At 44.7% G+C, this 22,103-nt stretch overlaps 1 protein-coding gene across 3 annotated transcripts in view; it reads right to left on the reverse strand.

Moving 5' to 3' along the window:
• The window catches only part of B4GALT4 (beta-1,4-galactosyltransferase 4), a 33,855-nt gene that overhangs the window by 5,405 nt on the left and 6,347 nt on the right, over nt 1-22,103 (reverse strand). For 2 of the 3 annotated variants that reach the window (XM_055808190.1, XM_055808188.1), the window contains exons 2-4: nt 10,400-10,876; nt 8,578-8,810; nt 3,993-4,180 (exon numbers count right to left, since the gene is read on the reverse strand). In XM_055808190.1, the coding sequence (XP_055664165.1) occupies nt 3,993-4,180; nt 8,578-8,810; nt 10,400-10,667 (689 nt within the window). In that variant the 5' untranslated portion in view covers nt 10,668-10,876. Of the gene's footprint in view, nt 1-3,992; nt 4,181-8,577; nt 8,811-10,399; nt 10,877-11,796; nt 11,949-22,103 lie in introns of those variants that run through there. The other variant, XM_055808189.1, reaches the window with a different exon arrangement.

Genomic DNA, 22,103 nt, shown 5'->3' on the forward strand with positions numbered 1-22,103 from the left:
CGGTGCACAGGGCTACTCCTCTCCAGGCGCAGGACGCTGCACTTCCCTTTGCTGAACTTGATTCCTTCTGGCCACATTCTCCAGACTGATGAAGTCCCTGGAACACCAACCACCCCTCCAAGATTTCTATCTTCTGAAAACCTGCCGAGGGTGCCATCTGCCCGAGCATCCAGGTTACCAACGAAGACACTAACTAGTACCAGCCCCAGTACCAAACTCGGGAGTCAACCACTAATGACTGGCCTCCAGATGGACTTTGCTCTGCTGATCAAAACCCTTTGAGCCCAGCAGTTTGGTAGTTCTCAGTCCATCTCGTTGTCCACTTACTAGTCTGTACTTCATCGCTTTGTCAATGGGGATGTTATGGGAGACAGCGTCAAAAGCCTTTCTAAGTCAAGACAAACACTATCCGCTATCCCTCCCCTGTCCACCCAGCTAGTCAAAGGCGGCTATCAAGTTTGTCAGGCGTGACTTGTGAGCAGATTTGTTTCCTCACCTTCCCAGGGATTAAAAGGTGAGGTTGACCAGCCTACAGTTCCTGAAAGCCTCCTCCTTGCCTCTCCTGAAGGTAGAAGCAGCATTTGCTTTCTTCCAGTCCTCAGGAGCCTCCCCCAACCATCATGGCCTTTCAAAGATAACAGAATGGCCTCACTCTGACAGCAACCAGTTGCCTTAGTACCCATGGATACACCCCACCAGGTCACACAGTTTTATGGTGTATGCCCAGTTTGTTTAAGTATTCCTTAATCTGATCCCACTCCAGCAAGGGTAAGTCCAGGCTCTTCCACCGGCATCAGATGCCTGGGATTCACGAAGGCAAATCTTGCCAGTAAGGATCAAGGCAGGGAAGCCATTGAGTATCTTGGCCTTTTTCTTGTCTTTTGTCACCAAGTCCCCTGCCACACAGCAGGTACACATTTTTCCTAGTCTTCCCAGCAGCTGATGTACCTGTAGAAGCCCTTCACATTGCCCTTCATGCTTTCAAGAATTTCAGGGGGGGGTCTGGTTTTCACAGCTCCATCCCTGCATGCTTACACAGCATCTCGTGTGTCCTCACAAGTCACCTGACTGCTTCCACCTCTTCCATGCTGCCTTTTTCTGTTAGAGTTCTCAGGCATGTGCAGGCCTCCATCCAACTTCGCCTGACTTCCTGCACATGGGAATGGACCATTGTTGAGCATGAAGGAGGCAACTGCTGAAGATCTACCAGCTCTCCTGAACCCCTCTTCTCACCAGGATTGTCTCCCAAGTGATTCAGCCAAGCAGATCCCTGAATAGGAAGTCCAGGGTTATGATCCTGCTATTTGCCTCATTCTTTTCTGTTTTCTAACCTTCACGTCCCTGACCAGTTCTTCCTTGTCTGTAAGTATAAAATTCAGCAGAACACCTCCCTTCACCAGCTCCGGCCACCTGTGTCAGGAAGTTATCATCAATTCACTTCAGGGCACAAGTAATCCAGGAGACTTCTGATGTGTTGCCCTTCCAGCAGATACCAGGATGATTAAAGTCTTCCACGAGGACCACAGCCTGCATACATGAGGCTTCTTCCAGTTTTCTGTAAAAGGCTTCAACTACCATCTGCTGGGACTGTGAGACACTTCCCCAAAGATGGCGTTATTTATATAAACATACAGAAAAGGATTGTTCTAGGCAGATGCAGTCTCTCATGCTCTACCTGCATTTTATTTCTTTTCTACCTCAGGAATTTTTAACTCTCCCTTGCACTGTCCCGTTCATCTCCTCTCCTAGAGGAGACCAACCATAAGGTAGGGCAGGCACTATCAAGTTTTAATTATGCATTACTGCCTTGAGATTTCTGCGAGGAGGGCTCTAGAGAAATGCAGCGAACAGGTGGAACGGACAGCCAGGAGGTCCCACAAACAGCAACAGCAGGGAAGAGCCTTCCCCAGCTGTGCTTTCAGGCTGCACTGCCAGTCCCCAACAGTACCACATACTGCCACCCACACACCCCACTGCTTGCTTATGCACCCCATAATTCTCCTGCACCACTGGAGAGGCAGACAGCAAAGGAGCCAGAGCTGTAACTAAGACAATGCTGCCCACTGAGCCCTCCTCGGGCAGAGCGGAACTGGCAGGACCCAGGCACATCTCACTCCTAGATGCCATCGCCTGCAAAAATCCACCCTGCAACAGGGTTCAACCACCTCATCCCTGAGAACAAGACAGTATCGGCTCCTTTGAGATTTTTAAAATCGGACTGAAGAAACTATACAGTACAAATGGTCTTTAGGCAAGGATGTTGTGCTGGTGTCACGGAAACAGCTAAGATAAAAAGTTTTCCCACCCTTAACTTCAAAGTTTTAATATATAAACTTTTTTTTTTTCCCTAATCTGAAACTGAGTTGCACTTTACGTGACTAAACCTAAAGGTACTTGCTCTCTAAAGAAGCACGGCTGCTAAGAACACCACACACTGTATCGCCACAGAAGACATCCCCCGGAAGAAAAACAGACAAACAAAAAAACCCAGGAAACCCACAAAACCCCCACATTACTGCCCAGGATATTTTGGTTTAATGCAGAACACATATGACTTCAGCATTCTCAACCTCATCTGAGCAACGTGTCTCATGATGCCCACCTCAGCGCAAGCAGAACACCAAGGTCACTCAACTGGGATTTCAACCTATGGTCTCAGCTCAGCTTAGGTATCGTTCTTGAGCTCAGGATCTGAATTCCTTCAGATGTGCCCAGGAATTCCCTTGGAAGTGGAACAGTACTGTCTCCACTTCTTGGATGTGTGAACAGAGGTACTGACACAGAAGATAAAGCGTGACTCAAATTCAAACGACCACTGCCCTAGTGAATACCCTGCGTCTAGAATTCACAACAGAAACACTTTGGCCATACTCTTCTAAACAAAAGCTTAAAGCTGATCTGTAACTAACAGCTAATTTCCACAAGCAGAAAAAGCCTGAGGAAATTAATAGTAAGAAGATCCCTTAGCGTAAGCAAAAAATCCATCTGCATGCTTAACTAAGCAAAACACCTGCGGTAACTCGGGCACAGGCGGTTAAGTAAAGCACCTCAAGCTTTGTGCCATGTTGCTAGCCTGGTTTCTACATGGCTGTCAATTAACAAAAGCTATTCAAGGCACAGCGTTCCAGAAGCCTGTCACAAGCCAAGTTCACATGTGTTTGTTCCAGTTTTCCCTAAATGACTGGAAAGTGAATATTATTCCATGTAAGAATTTGCACATCCCATCCCTTTCTTGTATTTGGGAAAGAAAACCCAGAAGCAAAGCAGAGCTTTACTTCAAAGTACTCTGAGATCAGCTTTTGAAAAGCCCACTTCTAATTAATATTTAGAGTGACATGACATAAGAGGTGAATCTTCAAAGAAACAAGTTCAATGAAGAGATTCTAGTCATTGAAATTACCAAGCTCAGGAGCCTTTTTTCTCAGGTAGACTGAACCTGACTTTTCACTTTTAATTATTTATATCACACTGGCACTAAGGGGACCCTTTTAAAAATCATAACGATCCTGTGTTAGACACAGCCCAGCCAAATAATTAAAGGACAACCCCATCCCTTGGCAAATTTTCAGACTTGAGCTCTCAATACCAGATGTTACCTCTTCAGCAGCAAAAGGTAAGTGGCAAGTTTCATTATAGTAAGATCGCACCCTCAGATCACAGCCCTGGGAAACTGCAAATGCATTTCTAGCTTTGACAGAAGGTCTCTGCACAACCTCTGGCACATTGCTTTCCTCTCAGAACACCCTTTGCCTCACCCCAGAAACCAGAAGGATGACCATGATCATTTGTACAGGTGACCACAAGGCTGACTTCAGAGAGGTCTGTACAGTTCTCTTTTGACAGAACACACTCCGCAAAGGTGAAATGTTACCACCAGAAACCTGGTGTGAGGAGGAATGCAGATACCAGCACACAGCACCATCATAAGAGGAACATTATCAGTAACACAGCATTTCCCAGTTGGTATTCTTTCCATATTCCTGGTTTCCTACCTGTATCCAGTATTGTTCCTGCCAACTACAAGGTGCTTTGGTTGTCTGTCACACATGTAAATGTTAAAGTCATTTTCCGGCACCAGATCCACATCATGGAAAATGAAACAGTCCCAGTTTGCTTCTTTTAGGGCCTCTAGGTATCCTACATTCAGCAGTTTAGCTCGATTAAATTTGGTGCTGCCAGCCTGTGGAAGAGAATGGAAAAAACCTCTGAAGAAGGTGTCAAGCCTTTTGAACCAGAACCGCTCGCAGGCATTTGTTCTGATCGCATAGTTTGCCACCGCATTTCTGCGTCATAGAAGTATGTAACAGTAACTACACTAAGTAGTAACTACACTAAAAGCTGCCCCATAACACTGGACACAGTATCAGACTGGCCAGTGATGCAAAGTATTTCTTTGGTCTCTCCCTTTCCTGAACAAACGCAGCCAGGGCCAGGAGTATGCATGCTGTCCTGGAGTTCCCATCAGGCTACATAGCAAAAGAGGTATCAGTAAACAGTTTAGAAACTGGCACTCCATACACCTGTGTCAGTAAGGCTTATAGAAGTTTTTTTAAAAAGCCAAAAATAAAAAAAAACCCAAGCACCCTTACTGCCATACTAATTAGTTTACGGGTGTCAGAGCACCTGCCACAGATGATTTATGCTTACCCACTCAGTTAGAGGCCAGCAATGCTGGAAGAGCTTACTGCGTTCCCCGAGGTCACACAGTAGGTGGCAGAGCGGGAAACAAAAAGCAGGTCTCCATTTTAAACTCCTATCTATAACCTAATTATTACGCTGCAGAGGGACTTTCCCCAGCGTAGGGCTTCGCTTGACTTTTGCCAGTCTTCATTGTTTGCTTTTGCTGGAAGTTATTGCATCTTTGCTTTTGAAAAATACCTTTTTTTACCTTTGAGGTATACGTAATATATACACACACCTGGCAGTTTTGTAAGCTTACCAAGTCACCATCCACTCTGGGGCAACAGGTCTGCGTATCTTGCTGTTTATTTTTTACTGGTCTGTACAGACACACCAGCCTGTAGAAGGCTTCCTGCTCCTGAGGACAAGGTGGCAGGTTGCCTCAAGTTCCCACCTGGGAGTCAAAGGACCAAGTCCTGCGCTCCCAGAAACTGACAGGACAGTCACATTCCAGAGCAAGGAACCTGATGTACTTGAAAGAATAAAAAAGCGATTTTCAAGAGAAAGGGGTCATTTGCTAGAAGGCCCCTGGACCGAAAGAGGCTTCATGGAAGATGAGAAAGAAGCTGGCCTCCCCAGACTGAGAGCAAGCTATCCACAGGGAAAAGCAGTTGTACACAAAACATGTTTTACTGTTCTAAAAAGTAACACTTTGCACTGAAAAAGCCATTTGTTCACCATCACTAAGAGCCATCTGCTCCTGCACAAAGATGATTTATGGCTCCATACCTGCAGTTAGGGAAATACAGCCCAGTGCCCACTCTGAGAAATCAGTTGCTTCCATTCTGAGTCAGGGAAGGAATTTTCAAAGAAAAATTTAAGTGCAATTCACCCAAAATCTATGACATCAAATTTCTGAGTGGGTTCTTCTTTGTTTGGCTAGTGGTTTTGGTTTTAAGTGTCCTGTATATCCATCAGATAATCTTCTCCTGATGATGAAAACACACATTACTGACTGAACAGAACGATTCAGATGACCGGTAAAGCACATGCAGCAAACTTCACTTGTATTGGGTACCAAACACAGCCTAGTTCAGCAACAGCATCCACAATTTGCTGCAATTCTGTCTCCCCATTGTCAGCCACTACAGCCCACTTCTGGCACAAAGGTAGCCAAGCAACAGCTACAATTGCCTGGGGCATTTTCAATGCCAAACCCCATGCTGAACAAACAGCAAAGTTTACTCTCATCTTTTATTGAGGACAGAATTATCCTTGTTTCTATGGTAGAAGGACACTGACTGCAAAACAAACTTACATTGGGAAAGAAATTATTTACCCTTTCGGAATTTCAATCACATTTTTCAGCACTATACTCTTCTCTGCACGAATGTGCACACAATTGTGTGCAGAGAAACATGATTTTCAAGATGTTACAAGCAGCCCATAAAGAAGAGAACAGGAGTATGGCCTTCAATGGCTCACAGAGAAAAAAACCACACCACAGAAGGCCCATTTCTTAATCTTCCTCCAAAAGTAAGTCTGTGTATTTTAATATTAAAGTCCTGGTTTTACCTATTTCTTCCCTCAAAAGATACTTAAAACAACTAATGACAACACAAACAGAGAGTGAAAATGGATTTTCCATAAGAGTTTTTGTTAGACCCACTTTCTAGTCTTTGGATATGCTTATATACACGGAAAGGCTAAGCAGAAGCTTCCCATCCTCCAAGTAAAAACTCTGATAGAACAAGTCCAGACTCGACACTTCTGCCTGATGTGAGCAGTACTTTCATACTTCTGTATTACTTTTTGCTAACATGACAACGGCCATTCTCCACCGCACATATTTAAATAAAGAACACATGCCCATGTCCCAATGATTCAGTGCTAACCACTGCGTGCTGGCTGGAGTGAGTCATTAGATGTACAATTACAGTACATACTAATGCAGAAGAAAAGCCTCAGTTTTTTCCACTCTACAGGCCACATGATGACTCTAAACAATGAAAGAACAGTCTATTCCAACGGAAAGTATATATCCTGCCATGACAGTTCGCTACTCTTCTGTGCCACTGAACAAAAGCATAAGCTTTCACCTAGAATGCACTGCCTCACGCTCGTTAATCGACTCTAGCCTCTTTAGAGAAGGGAAAACTACATTAATTTACCATCTTTTTTCTCCTGCTGTCCGAAGAGCCTGTTTAGATTCAAAGCAGAACGTAGTAACAGTAGAAGAAAGGAAACAATTAAAAAAAAAAATCAAGAAAAGATAACCTATTACCAAAAAACCACAAACTATACTGCTTTTAGGTCATGCAGCTAGGCAGATGTGATGAGTGGCACTCCTCAGGTATCAGTACTGGGAACGGAGCTGTTTAACATCTTTGTCACGACACGGACCGTGGGACTGAGTGCACTCTGAGCAAGTCTGCTGATGATACCAAGCTGTGCAGCGCGGTCACACGCTGGAGGGAAGGGATGATGTACAGAGGGACCTTGATAGGCTTGAGAGGTGAGCTTGTGTGAAGTTCAGCAAGGCCAAGTGCAAGGTCCTGCACCGGGGTCAGGTCAATCCCAGGTGCAAATCCAGGCTGTGTGGAGAACGGACTGAAAGCAGCCCTGAGGAAGACCTGGGGGTGTTCATGGACGCAAAGCTCAACATGGCCCAGAATGTGTGCTCAGAGCCCAGAAGGCCAACTGCACCCCAGGCTGCATCAAAAGCAGCATGGCCAGCAGGTCAAGGGAGGTGATTCTCCCCCTCTATTCCACTCTTGTGAGACCCCACCTGCAGTGCTGTGCTCGGCTCTGGGGCCCCCAACATAAGAAGGACATGGACCTGTTGGAGCGAGCCCAGAGGAGACCACAAAGGTGATCAGAGGGCTGGAGCACCTGGGAAGACAGGCTGAGAGAGCTGGGGTTGTCCAGCCTGGAGAAGGGAAGGTCCTGGGCAGACCTCACAGCAGCCTGCCAGTGCCTAACGGGAGCCAACGAGAAAGCTGGAGAGGGGCTTCTTGCAGGGGCACGTAGTGATTGGACAAGGGGAACAGCTTTAAGCTGAAAGAGGGTAGATTTAGAGCAGGTGTTAGGAAGACATTGTTTACTGTGAGGGTGGTGAGGCACTGGCACAGGTTGCTCCGAGAAGCTGTGGATGCCCCGTCCTGGAAGTGTTCCAGGTCAGATTGGACGAGACTTTGTGCAACCTGGTCTAGTGGAAGGTGTCCCTGCACATGGGAAGGGTATTGCAACTAGAGGATCTTTAAGGTCCCTTCCAACCAACCCATTCTGTGATACTATGACTAGAACATAAGCACCACTATAGATGAAAGACAACACGGCACAAGTCTGTACGCTCAAATTTTATCCCCTTATTCAGCAGAGCTAGGAAGAATGCAAATAGAGAAATAAATCTTTCAGGAACCAAGTGCTCTGCCATGACTACTTCTTCCCACAGCCCTTACTTGGCAAGTAAAGCACCTATAAGCAATAGCTGCCAGGTTTAGTTTGAGACAGCAGAAGTACAACCGCATGATACACGCAGCTTACTAAGCACAACAGGCAGCAAGCAGATGGGAGAGAAGAGCTAAATAGGAACTGAGGCCTTTGATCCAAACAACTCCAAATTCAAAGACCAAAACCATGTCAGCCTAGTTAGTATGTGTATACTACAAGAGAAGTGAGTTGAATCCGTAATGCAAAAGACGCTTACCTTGAATGCTAACTCGGAAACAGTAAGTTATTTAGACACCAGTTAACACTTCCCAGCTTTGCTAACAGCAGCTGAGATCCTGTAGTGCTACCAACAAAGGCTGCACGCACCCCTGCAAACCTCGACAAGTGTTCAAAGCAGGCTTGGAGGGCCAACGTTAGACAGCAGAGGGAGCATCATGCCTCTCCTTGGACTGCAAAGCACAGACAGCATCCCCACCTAAACACGTCTCTGCACAGTTGCCTCACCTGGTGAATAACGTAGATGCCATAGTCCAGCTGCTGCCGTTGCAGGAAGGGGTGGAGGTGCTCCAGGAGGTACAGCAGATGCTTCTCTCGATTGCGGTGTGGGATGAGAATGGCCACATGCTGTAATGCTGAGCACTCCGTAGGGTGATACCGGCCCTCAGCTACCTGAGGGTTCTCCTTTTGCACTTCTTCTAGCGTGAGAGATGCTTTGAAGGTGAGTTTGCTGGCACCTCCTGTAGAAGAAGCACAAGAAGCTTTCCCGAGTCATTTCTGATTGTGGCTACTCCAGTCACCTAACGAGGTGCTCTGCAACCAGTGTAAGAAACCCAGGTGCAAGCCCCAGTCACTTTCCTTGCCTTTCCAAGAAAAAAAACCAGTAGTGCTACAAGGATATTACGCAGGTAGTGGAACAAGAGAGCATTGAGCATTCAGTTGCTTAAACTGCTTATAGAGTAGTGATGATAAAATACATTAAAAAATAATAATCAGAAGTTCCACCCTCCTGCAGGAGGATTGGCTAGAAACAGCTACCAGGGCAAAGCAGAAGAGAGGGAAGTGGAAAGAGACACAGGACTGTGGTCATGAGAAGTCATCTTTACAAAGCATGAACAAGAGCATCACAGGCTTAAGGCTATAAATTTGTAAGATAAAATGTACCAAGGCTTTCTGTAGCTAAATGAAATTTTCATCACTTCCGCACTGAGCTACCATTCCAGCCCCTCCAGATTCCATGAAAGAACAAAGCTGGCAACTGTGACGGCTACAGCCACAGTGCATGAAGCAAGTAAGTCTTGGGGGCAGGGGTTGGCGTGCGCACCTAGACAGCAGCCTTTTGGATTACACCGGGGAAGAATCCAGCTTCCCAACCAAATCTCTAACCAGGTTCACAAAAAGGAAGAGGAAGACAACAATGACATGATAATGCAAAGCAGAAGTCTGGTACTGCTAGCAGTACCAAGAAAAAAAAATTAAAAAAACATGCCAAAACCCCCACATGCAAACAGTGGGCTAATAAAAATGGCCAAACCAAGGAAAGAGTCACCTGTTTGAACGTCCATCATAAGTAGTGCTAACCCCAATGCAGCTGTGAAGTCCTTCAGTTGTCAAGACAGAGAGACAAAAGTACATCTAACAGTGAAAAGGCAAAAAACCGAGGAAGGATGAAAAGAGTAGATATAAAGATAGTTTAATAAAAAAAAGCAAAAAGTTGCACACACAAGCAAGTCAAAAAGAGAATTTCATTCCTTACTTCCCATTGACAGGCAGATGCCTAGCCATATCCTGGGAAGCAGGGTTTCAGCACATATGGCAGTTGTTGGGAAGACAAACACTGTAACCATGAACACCCCTCCCTTCCTCCTTTCCCTGAGCTTTTATTGCTGAGCATGACAAATGGTATGGTCATATGGTATGGAATATCCCTTCAGTTAGTTGGGGTCAGCTGTCCCACCTACATCCACTCCCAACCTCTTACCCACACCACCCAGCCCACCAGATTTTAGGGGGCCAGGAAAGAGAGAAACAAAGCCTCAACAGTGTACAAACACCGTTCAGCAGTAGCCAAGGCCCTGGTGTGTTCCCAACGCTGTTTTAGCCACAAATGAGAAGCACAGCACCATACAGACTATCCCAGTCTGACCCAGCACAGGCACTCTGTGCTGCAAGTTGCTTCCTCACCCAGAAGTGCTTACTGCAACTGGTTGCATAGTATTTATTTCACAGGAAAAGTGTCCAGCTGTAAAAAGGCTAGTAAGAAAACCAAGTCAGCAGTACCAAAGCAGATGTAACTTGTTAGAAAGGAGTGGAAAGCACCATCACTTACGCAGATATGGAGACACAGCTGGGCAGTGACCCTGAGACGACTTCACCGTGGAAACTTCCACAACTGATTCAATCTTCTCTTCCTTTTGACCGTCCTCCAGGCTAGTTACCTTTCTGAAATCCTCCACCATGCTCTTAGCTTTAGAAATTTCCTGTCTGGAGTCCACAAAGTAACTGAATGTGGCCCATAGCACCATCAAACACAAAGTGACAAGCACCAACACTTTGAACTTATAGAAGAGGTGGAAGATATACAAGCTTGAGGCCATGGCTCTCCCTGATCCGTAAGCTGCTTCCTTGGCTCTGATGCAGAGGCACGGCACTGCACACCCAGCAGGGATGAAACCAGAAGTCCCAAGAACGTGACAGTAAGGAATGAAAGCTGGAGGTAGGGAGGGCTGCCACACTTCCTGCAGCTTTACAATTCATGGAGCCATGGTGCTGTTTGCTCTTCAAATGTCAGAAAATGTGACTTAACCTGAAAAAAAAAAAAAAGTTAGTTCCTACTGCTCTCCGCTGCTGTACCTTCAGAGATATTGTGAAAACAGACTATGACAAAACATGAAAGGAACAGCAAGTATGAACTATTGCTTGCAAAGTACAACACTGAGCTTTGGTCCTAGCTCAACCACAAACCAGCTGCATGATTTTAGGCAAATCACTTTCCTGCTTCGTACTCCGCTCCCACTTCCCCACGCCCCACCCCCAGATCAGAAAGCACAGCCACTACCCCACGTCATGTCTGTGTACAGTGCCTGGCAATACACAGGCTTTACTACTGCTATTCATACCAAAATTAACAGCAGCTGCAAGGCAAGAGATTCTGCTGGCTATGAGTAAAGTTAGCTCCCCCCACCAAAATGAAAACCGTATGAATCTCTACAGAATTAATCTGTTTTCTTCTGAAAGAGTATTACTGATGCTACGTTGCTCTGCACAACGCAGTGTGAACCCCACAATACCTGACTGGCAACAGAAGTTGTTCCTCTGTACCTGCTGCCTGCCTGTCCCACCTTACGGATCTTTGCCCAGTATCCCCCTCTCAATGCTGCTGCAGGAGGCAAATCTTCCTGCTTTTCAAGGGAAAGGTTCAGTTTTTCAGTGTTAGGTCTGTGAGGATCCACTACTTTGTTTTCCTGCCCTCTTTCAAGAGCTCCGTTTTCACACAGCCTTTCACTGCCATCATACTATAGTTGCCATGCGAATACTTTTGTCTGTTATTATTATCTCATAGCAGAGAAAGAATGAAATTTTAATAACAGTTTTGATATGGAAAACACACAAGAAAATTGCCGTCTGTGAGAAGAACAAGGACTGAGGCTAAGCGGAGGCGATTAAAGACAATGCACATGAAACTGGCTGGATCAAAGAACATACACACAGAAGGTTATTTTATACCAGCTTTCAAAACATACATGAGACCCTGGGGAGATACTGCAGGCAGAAGGAATACTTTAACTCCACACTCCCACTAGTTCAGCCCAAGTGCCTTCTGGAAAGTTTGCCGATGTATGCGGGACCAGACCTAGGACTGACAAAATGAACTAGTCAATATACAGCCTGAGATCCTGAGGGTTGGTTGGGAATGAGAGCTGCTATCCCTGCCGGCAGCACTATGTGGAGTGGCTGACCTGCTCTCTCCATCCACATGCAATGCACAGTGCTGCTCTACGGAAGCCACAGTTTTCAGTGACCTTACCACTAACAGGGAAGGATCTCCACATCCACTTCAACCACAGAGACAGATAATAGGAAAAAAAAAAAAAAGAATTAAAAAAAAAAAAAAAGAGGGGCTACACCAGAGAAGAGAATATTACATGGAAAGGAGGGGGGAAAATGGGGGGGAGGGCAGGGGAAGAGAGGAAGATGTTCTTGCGGGGAAAGCCATGCAGTCATATTAATAACCACAGTTTTTGAGGGGTTTGGCTAGGGCTTTTTTTCACCCCATCTTGTCTTCCAAGAACACAAGGATAGAATCACCAAAACAAACACAAAAGGAAGCCTGAGCTCCTATCAGTCCTCTCCATGGCTCCCGGCCCTGGAGGCATTTTCCAGTGAATTCTTTCAGCTCTTAGATGAATTACACTGGAGACCACATGGATATCTGCCTCATTGCTTTAAAATGCACAGCAAAATTAGCTTAGTGCTCTCATTTACACCCTTTCCCTTGATTCTCCACAAAGGAAACCATCAGAATAGCCTGTAAGGTATTGATAGTATGGGTCTGCTACTCTCCAAAGGAAACATAAGAACGAACAGAACTAGTTTTTCTTCTGTTGATACCTATTTGAGGTTAAACGTTAAGCCACTGAGGTGCTGGAGAGCGTCCAAAGAAGAGCAACAAAGCTGGTGAAGGGTCCAGAGAACAAGCCCTATGAGGAGCAGCTGAGGGAACTGGGGGTGTTTAGCCTGGACAAAAGGAGGCTCAGGGGAGACCTGATCATTCTCTACAACCACCTGAAAGGAGGCTGTAGCAAGGTGGGAATCAATCTTTATTCCCAAGTAACAAGCAATAGGATGAGAGGAAACAGTCTCAAATTACACCAAGGGAGGTTTAGATTGAGTATTAGGAAAAATTTTTTCGCCAAAAGGGTTGTCAAGCATTGGAACAGGCTGCCCAGGGATATGGTTGAATTATCATCCCTGGAAATATGCAAAAGACATGTAGATGTGGCACTTAGGGACATGGCTTAATGGCGGGCTTGGCAGTGCTAGGTTTTTGGTTGGGCTCTATAGTCTTTTCCAAATAAAACAGTTGTATGATTAGCTCTGTTGTCAGAACAAGAAAGAAAACATCCACAACAGAGCAACGCTTATCCAACAAACCTACAAAACAAGGAAGTCTACACAGTTCAGGACAGCTATATACATCTAATTAAAAAAAATAAAAACCAAGAGGATCTGCAAATCTAAGCTGCATGCTGATATTACAAACTGAGAGTAGAAAGTAGTGCGTGCTAACGAACTGGAGAGCAACTTTGAAGAGTAGTCAGTAACATATTTCACAGATATAGTAAGCTCAACAACTTGTTTCCGAAGGTAATTATTTTATAATGCTAAGAGGAGTAAAACAGTATCCAGCATCTGCATTACCTGACAGAACAAATGTAGACTTCAGACCCAAATGCAAGCAAATGTCAGGACTCAGTTACAAAAATCTTCACACTCACTTAGCATACCTCCTTGGTGTATTTACTTACATACCAGGGTAAAACCATACCTCCATCATTTCTCTCTCCTGTAAAACCAACAGTGACAACAGAAGAGCAAACTAGAAACTTTCGCTGTTCAGAGCTGTTCAATGAATTTTTACCCCAGGATTAGCTGGCAGGTCCCACATACTGCCTTCTCACACACCCAGGGCACTGCCCTCGCTGCTGACAGCTACCCCAACAAGCCATGTTTCTGCAAACACTCAATACTCCTCTCACCACAACCCTGGCACAAGCAACATTCAACACCATGCTATGTACCACCGCCACTTGGGCAGGCACAATACAACCTCCTATTAAAAACAGACATATGAAATAGTAAGGTCTTAGAACCACCACACACACCCCAGAGGAAGCCCACCCCATGTATTTTAGGCCATGCTTTCTGACAATCTGCTACAGATGCCAGATGCTGCTACTCCTGGGCAGCGTGCCTGTGAGCCCGTCTGCACCAGCCCACCTGGCAGCCCAATTCTCTTTCTGGTACCTGTCACACAACCTGTTACTTACAGCACAGGGTACGACACATGCTGACCGAGTGCTGGAGAGGGTACCAATGTCACTGTGAAAACAATTCTCAAGCATCTGATCTTTCTGCAGTGCTCAACAACTTTATCTTGAGTATTACAAATTAATCTGGACTGGAATGCAACCAGATGGAGACATTAACAGTGATTAATATAGTCACATAGATATCCCAAAGCCTGGAGATCAATGCAAGAACAGCAAGGATTTGCCCCCCCTTAATAAGGGCACACAAACCTTCTTTTGACCTAGCAACCTTCCTACAGGTTCTGGGTTTTGTAAGCAACCATCCCCACACAGCCTTGGTGGCATTCAGAACAGAATTCATCAACCCAGAGAGACGAGGGAGATGGCAGCAATGGAGGGGGAATCTCCAGCTTCTCCTCAAGGGGAGATCTGACAGCTCAGTTCTACAAAAGCTTCATTACCTTTCAAAACCTGTGATGATCCCGTGGATTTTAAAACCAGAGGTTGAAATGGAACCTTCACTCTACTCTCCTCTGTACTAAGACTGACTACAGTCAATCATCATCTCTGGAGTCCTGCAAGATCAGAATCTTCATAAGCCCCAAATACTGAAAAAAGAAAGTGGTTAAAAGAAACTGAAGTACTCCTGCAGTTGCTGTCAGTAACCAATGCTATTTATTCTGACAGTCTTTATTCTGCTTTTCTTCATAACAGCTGCAGGTTATAGCTTGAAGTACTGAAACAATATACAAAACACACTACTGAGAATGTGGGCAGATGGGGGCAAGGGGACTGAGATATGAAAAAGCACCAGGAAAACAGGGAAGAAAAAAAACCTAAATTAAGGACAGAGAATAAAAGCACAAAGACAGGTGGATTCACTTTTTAGCAAACAGGACATTCCAGTTCACCCAGGGAAACAGATGAGAGCAATCACTGTTTTACAGTTAAGAAAAATTAATGAAGAAATTTTAAGTGGACTCAAGCAGAAAAAGGATTAAATCCAGTTTAAAATCTCCCCGTGTTTCTAAGAATCTCAATTCAATCAGCCTCTGCAACAGGTGTGGAAGAAAAGACCTCAACAGGAAAATAAAAGTAAGTAGAAGGAAACTAAATGGGAAAACTACATGAAAAGAGAAGACAAAAATGCTGAAATTCTCAATGAATATGATTTGTTTCAGCAGTGAATTTTACTTCTTATGTTCTGCTGACTCTTGCTGGCAGACATGCCATAACAATATAAAATCAGCCATGGTGCCCTACGAGGTGACAGCAGAACTATCTCATTGATATGCTTTGAGTTAAATAGTTGCAGGTTTTAGCTCAATTAACGAGCAGTAAACAAGGTAACATTTGATTTTAACTATTGCTAGCTGAAACATCAGTGCATGCCTTTCAGCCCAGCATGACTTCCCAGTTAGCGGTCATACCAAGGAAAGACACCTGTAGGACAGAAGTGATTCTGAACCGCAGCTTTGTCCAAACTTCAGCTCACGTGATTAGGACTGATTCACAACTGCAGAAACCGAGGAAGTAATGGTCCAAAATTCTTCACCCTATTATCTCACTGGATATCATCACCAAAACAATAAGGATTCAAATACAAGAGAAAATATCCACCATCCCCCGCCTTTGCAACGGTTGCATACAGGAAATCAGTAATAAACTGTATGAACAATCTGAGAACAGTAAACACTGTGCACCCCATGGGTAATATTAGCCTGTAATTACTAAATCAAAGACCTTATAATTTCCTTATCTAAACTCTACTTGCAGGTTTCTAAAGAATAATTTAAATTGCTGCCTTTCATAACCTCTCAGTTACCACACAGCATTCAGCAGGTGAAGCACTTCCCCCGAGGGGGGTAACCTCTTCACAATAAACCAACAGTATCCACTGCACCAGGTGGGTGCATGAGGAGGGAACTTCCTTCACCACCCAATCCAAATGTGTTCCAGATTAACCTGGGCTGAAATGGGCAAAGTTCAGTATCTTACCTTAATGTGCAAAGAATGATTACCAACAGACAGTTGCTAAAAACCAATTTATTAAATTCATAGCCTCCCCCTTTATCAGAAGTGGACTGCATTCTTAAAAAAGTTAAGACAGCTGCTTACCTCTGATGCACAGGCTAGTGCAAACGGGCTGTCCCCCATAAGGAATTCGTAAGAAATTGCCAGGGTACAAGGATGTCAAATTATGAACATAAACCCTGAACTTTGGGCACCAACCTTATTTCTACCCTCTTCCCCTCCTATTCAATTAGGTAAAATATCACACATGCCAGTTTCTTTTGTCAGCTTTGCAGGATTTCTTTATAAGCAGATGTTACTGAAAGCTCACAGTACTTGCCTCTGACAAATACTCAGACCATACTACTGTCAGCATGAATTATTTCCCATGTTAACTAAAACCACCTCTCCACTGAGTCCCATGGCAGCAACAGAATGTTGCTCTTACTTAAAATACACTTGAGCACTTCAGAGCAGCATAAATATGCATGCATGATCACAATAATTAGTCACTTTCAACTCATCACAACACACACGCAGAAGGGCCTAATTCATGTTTCAAAAACTTGCAGTTCGGTATTTTGATGTTTTGGAGACTACAGTACGTATTTCAAAATGTGGAAAGCATGAAGATATTTTGGGTATTTTAAATTGAAAAATATACATTACTCAATTTACCCATAAGTTGACCTTACATTATTACTTCAAAGGTTAAAAGCGATGGGGGGGGGGTGGGGGGGTGGGGGGGGGGGTGGTCTGAGACACCAGAATGGCGTGTGCACAGAAAGGCACATCTGATTCTACTAACAAATGATGAAATACTGTACCCTCATGAAGGAAACTAAAACCCAGTGAAGAGCTGGCACTATTATGACTACCACCACAGATGGAGAACTTGTGAATGAACTTATGACAGTAACTGGAAATAAAAAGACAAGCAAAAGGTTAAGCCTCAGTAAAAACTTGCCTGTCAGAGAAACAGAAGGAAAACCTGATCATCGTCATTCCTCTGGAGGGTGTTGCTTTACTATTTCATGCTAAGGGCTCTTAATTTGGAAAACTTATCTTTCACCAGCAAGCTTGAAATATCTAGGCTGCTACGTCAGGCAGCTAACCCAGCGTCAAAAATGCCAGGATCTGGGCCTTGTTAAAGAAGAAAAAATAAAAAAAGTTAGGCCTAGGGACTGCTGTTAAAAAGCCACACTTGGACAAGCAGTACAAAAGCCAGAGTACATGCATCCATGAAATCATTATTAATGGAACATCCTTAATAAAATACAGACTAGAGCAGTCATGCAGAATCTACCCCGAGCTTAATAAAGCCCAACAGTCATTCTACAATTCACATGAAACAGCGGAGCAGGTGCTCTGCACTTCATAATTCCAATTAGAGAAAATTAAACCCTTACCAGTTAAGTACAGGTTGAGGATACACAAATCACAGTCACAGAATGGCTGAGGTTAGAAGGGACCTCTAGGTCACCTGGTCCAACCCTCCTGCTCAAGCAGGGTCACCTAAAGCCAGCTGCCCATATCCAAAAGCCATCTGGGCACGGTTATCTCCAAAGATGAAGACTCTACAGCCTCCCTGGGCAACCTGTGCCAGGGCTCAGTGATCCTCACAGTAAAGTGTTTCCTGATATTCAGACAGAACCTCCTGCGTTTCAGCTTGTGCCCATTGCTTCTGGTCCTGTCACCGGGTGCTGCTGAGAAGAGCCTGGCTCCCTCCTCTTTGCACTGTCCCTTCAGGTATTTATACACATTGGGAAGTTCCTCCCTGAGCCTTCTCTGCTCCAGGCTGAACAGTCCCAGTCTCTCAGCCCTTCCTCACAGGAGAAATGCTCTAGTCCCTTCATCATCTTCATGGCCCGTTCTTGGGCTCTCTTCAGCATGTCCACCCCTCTTGTACTAAGAAGCCCAGAAATGGACACAGGACTCCAGGTGTGGCCTCACCAATGCCGAGTAGAAGGGAAGGATCACCTCCCTTGACCTGCTGGCAATACTTTGCCCAACGTAGCCCAGGTGGTTACCATGTGCCTTCTTTGTCACAAGGGCACACTGCTCACTCACATTCAGCTTGGTGCCACCACCGCAAAGTCCTTTTCTGGCAAATTTGGTTCCCAGCAAAAAAGTTCCCAGCACGTAATGGTACTTGGGGTTGTTCCTCCCTCTGGAAAGCAGCACGACCCTCTGGCACACCTGCCACTCCTCACAATTCGGTGCAGTCTGCAGACTTGCTGAGGGCACACTCTGCCCCATCACCCAGATCATTAATGATGATGTTAAACAGGACTGGGCCCTGCACTGACCCCTGGGGTACACCACCAGTTACTGGCCTCCAACTAGACTTCATGCTGCTGGTGACCACCTTCTGGGCCCAGCCTTTCAGTCAGTTTTCAGTCCACCACACTATCTGCTTATCCAGCTCATACACCAACATCTTGTCTATGAGAACCTTACAGGAGAGAGCATCAAAGGCCTTCCTGAAGTCCAGGTACACAATATCCACTGTTCTCCTGCAATGGAATGACTGGCCTGGTAGACAAGAGAAGTTTATCAAGTTGGTCAAGCATGACTTCCCCCCTGGCAAATCCATGCTGATTACTCCCAATGACTTTTTTGTCCTTTAAGTGCCTGGAAATGGCTTCCAGGACTAGAAGGTTCACCACCCTCCAAGGAATCAAGGTGGCCTATAGTTCCCTGGGTTGTACTTCTTGCCCTTCCTGAGGATATTGGTGACATTTGCTTTCCCCAAGTCTTCAGGTGCTTCTCCCAGTTGCCATGATTGATCAAACATTACCAAGACCAGCCCCGCAGTGACATCAGCCAGCTCCCTCGGTACTCATGGGTGCATCCCATCGTGGCCCATGGACCTACGTATGTCCAGGTTCCCTGACCTCTTAAGTAATCCTCTTCCACCGAGGATACATCTTTCTTACTCCAGCCTTTTGCCCTAGTTTCTGGGACCTGGGAATCCTGAATCCCTTTAATAAAGACTGAGGCAAAGCAGCCATTCAATAGCTCAGCCTTTTCCATGTCCTGCGTAACCAAGTTCCCCGTCTCATTGGGCAACGGCCCCACATTTTCACTTGTCTTCCTTTTGTTACCTATGTACTTATACAGGCTGTTCTTGTCATCTCGGATATCCCTAAATCATGGCTGATATACTGGTCGGGGGATGAAAAATGATCAACCAGTTAGACATTAAAACATGTGCAAACAATAATTCAATCAGAAATTTGACACTAAAAAAATGTTGTTACAAACAATACTGGAAATGTGGTTCGTCCTTTGTCTATACTTCAGGGCAACTAACCTTTCAACATGGGTGAGAAAATGTCTGTGGTGCAACTAAACTCTTCTCATAGCTCTCAAACCTGACTCTAGCTAGATCTGGCCTCCAAAAGGTACAAAGAAACTTTCCCAGGAACATAAAGTGCAACTCTTTTTGTGAAATAAATTATCAATGAAGCATAACCAAACCTAGTTTAGAAATTTACAGCTGACTAAAAGGGCATAGCACTTCAGGCCACAAGGTTAAAAACACCTCAGTACCCATTTCAAAATCCATGGGGAAAAAAAAAAACAGAAAAAAAAGCATTAGTTATCCAAATATGACATCAATCAGAACTCCGAAATCTATGAAAAATGAGAAAGGTCTCCATTTATAGGTAGACATACTCATATCTAGACAGACACTGCAAACTTATTTTAAATAGATCCGTGATCACACTGAGGCACATAAATACTGCATGATCTGTGTTCCCCAGCATTGTATCCGTACCAGTAACTGTCCCTGTCCTCTGCAGCTTGTCTGCCAACTCCAGTTCTGTAGCCTGCTATGTTTTTTTGAAGCATATGCCAAATCCTACTTGCTTGCTCCAAGGTTCCTTAGCACTGTTTAGAACAGGCCACCTGTAGAACCGATCAGAATCGCAGTGCTGTATGACCCCTCCATGAACAGGGGGGTCAGTTCTGGTTTTTGAACCTGTTGGCATGAACACAAAGCCCTGACTTGCCCCTCTCCATCCAGGAAGCCCAAAACAGTAAGCAAGGTTCCTGCATGGACAGGACTTCTGCCAAAGGAAACTAGGAAGACCAGAACCCCCAGCGATTTTCATTCAGGGTCTTGCCAACAGAGAAATACACACGCGCTGGAGTCTGACATGCTGTGCAAGCAGAGCAAGCGAGCAACATACATACAAGCTGGCTCCCCACGTAAGGGCTGCAGGGGTCAATCTACCCACTTGCCTAGCACTTGCCTAGCACCCCGATCGAAGCCACTAGCATTATAAAGCTTAGAGATACCCAGAAATTCTAGACTAAAGGCTGTTCTTTTTCATCTAAGCAAAATTCCTAGATAGATGAAGACAGTACCAGCAGGAAGACTGGTTGCTGGTAGCCCTGATCTAGATATTAGTGAAGGAAAGTAACCTTATAAACAAGATTTGGTATGTAATTGGAGTTGATAAAAACTCATTATTTTCCAAAGATTTACTTTTCCCCCGATACATTTTTAGATAAAAGTTGTAATGACAACTACGCTGAAGCCTAGATTCACATGACTACTTATCAAAAAAAGTTGCATTCAACAGTATAAATGATCAGTAAGAACACGTTGCCCAAATTTTATTTTCATGTGTTTGTATCTATTAACAATTCACACTGAATGGAACATCTGCAGGACAGCTCCAGAGAGATACTTCCATCTGATGCATGGAAAATTAATTTTTAATTTACACAAACTAATTATCTGACTCTACCTGTTTCGCACTGCACAGTAAAGACAGGTCTCCTATCATGCAGAATTTTCCAGAAGCCCCTGCAACTTCCTCAAGCTCACACACAAATTCCACAGACAGCAGAACAGGTTTAGCAGCAAAAAGGATTCACTTCCACCTAACTTTGAAAATCCTCCTAAATTCAAGCAGGAAATGAAGCATGAAAATGTTCCTTGGGACTGCTTTTATCAGCTCTGTACTATGCAGACTATTATTGAGTATTTTATCTAGGCCAAAATCAAAAGCAGCAATGGGCTAGCTCTGGGAGTATCAAGAAGTATAGCAGTCTTCCTCATTAAATCATCCATGAAAGAATTAAATTCTTGACAACATACAAGATAGAAAGATCACTCTACAGCATCAGCTTCTCTACACAAGACAGTTCAAGTCCTCAAATTTTACAAGCTAAACCTGCTTTTTTCACAGGCATTTCCTTCTTTTAAACAGATTAGTTTTTTAGCGGGGCATTAAGCTAACAGTTTTTAAACACCTCTTTTACACAACACTTCTATAATCCTATTACCTCTTCCTATTAAAAAAAAAAAAAACCACCAACTGCGCTGAGAAATAGTGAAGTCACCGGCTATTAAAAAAACCCAACAAACAAAACAAAAGAAACCCAATCCTCAGACAAACACGCTTTCCACTTCTCCGGATTTCAAGCCAAATGAAGCAAGCACATTAAACCACTCACTGCTGCTGCCACATCCCTCCTTCCTGCAGAGCAGTCACTCCAAGTATGCAGAGCGCCACGCAAGCGGCAGACACTTTTCATCCAGGAAACCCCACACCATAAAGAGATCTCTGTTACCTCTCACGTGCTACAGGAAAGCGCTGAAAACTTGCAGGATGATATGTAAAATAAATAAATAAATAAAAGAACGAAAGAAAAAAACCACCATGTCCCGCTTTTCCCCAGCACTGAGGGGCTCCCTTAGTGCTATCCCACACATCCCTCCCTGGGCTCACCTCGCAGCCAGGCCGGCAGACAGCCTCTCTCCTTTCCTCCCCGCACAGCGAAACCAACACAGGGGCACTCAGGCACATTTTGACAGAGCCCTGTGCCAGCTGAAATCCTGCATACATGATTACTGGAATAAACCATCCGATTAGAAACAAAAGGCACAAGCCTTTGCTGCTAAAAGCAAACCACAATTTCTATTGGAGAGCCCTTTTGGCATCTGCTCCAGTTGGAGATTTTTAATGT

This window comes from Falco peregrinus, chromosome 6, assembly GCF_023634155.1.
Source record: "Falco peregrinus isolate bFalPer1 chromosome 6, bFalPer1.pri, whole genome shotgun sequence".
Taxonomy (NCBI): Eukaryota; Metazoa; Chordata; class Aves; order Falconiformes; family Falconidae; genus Falco; species Falco peregrinus.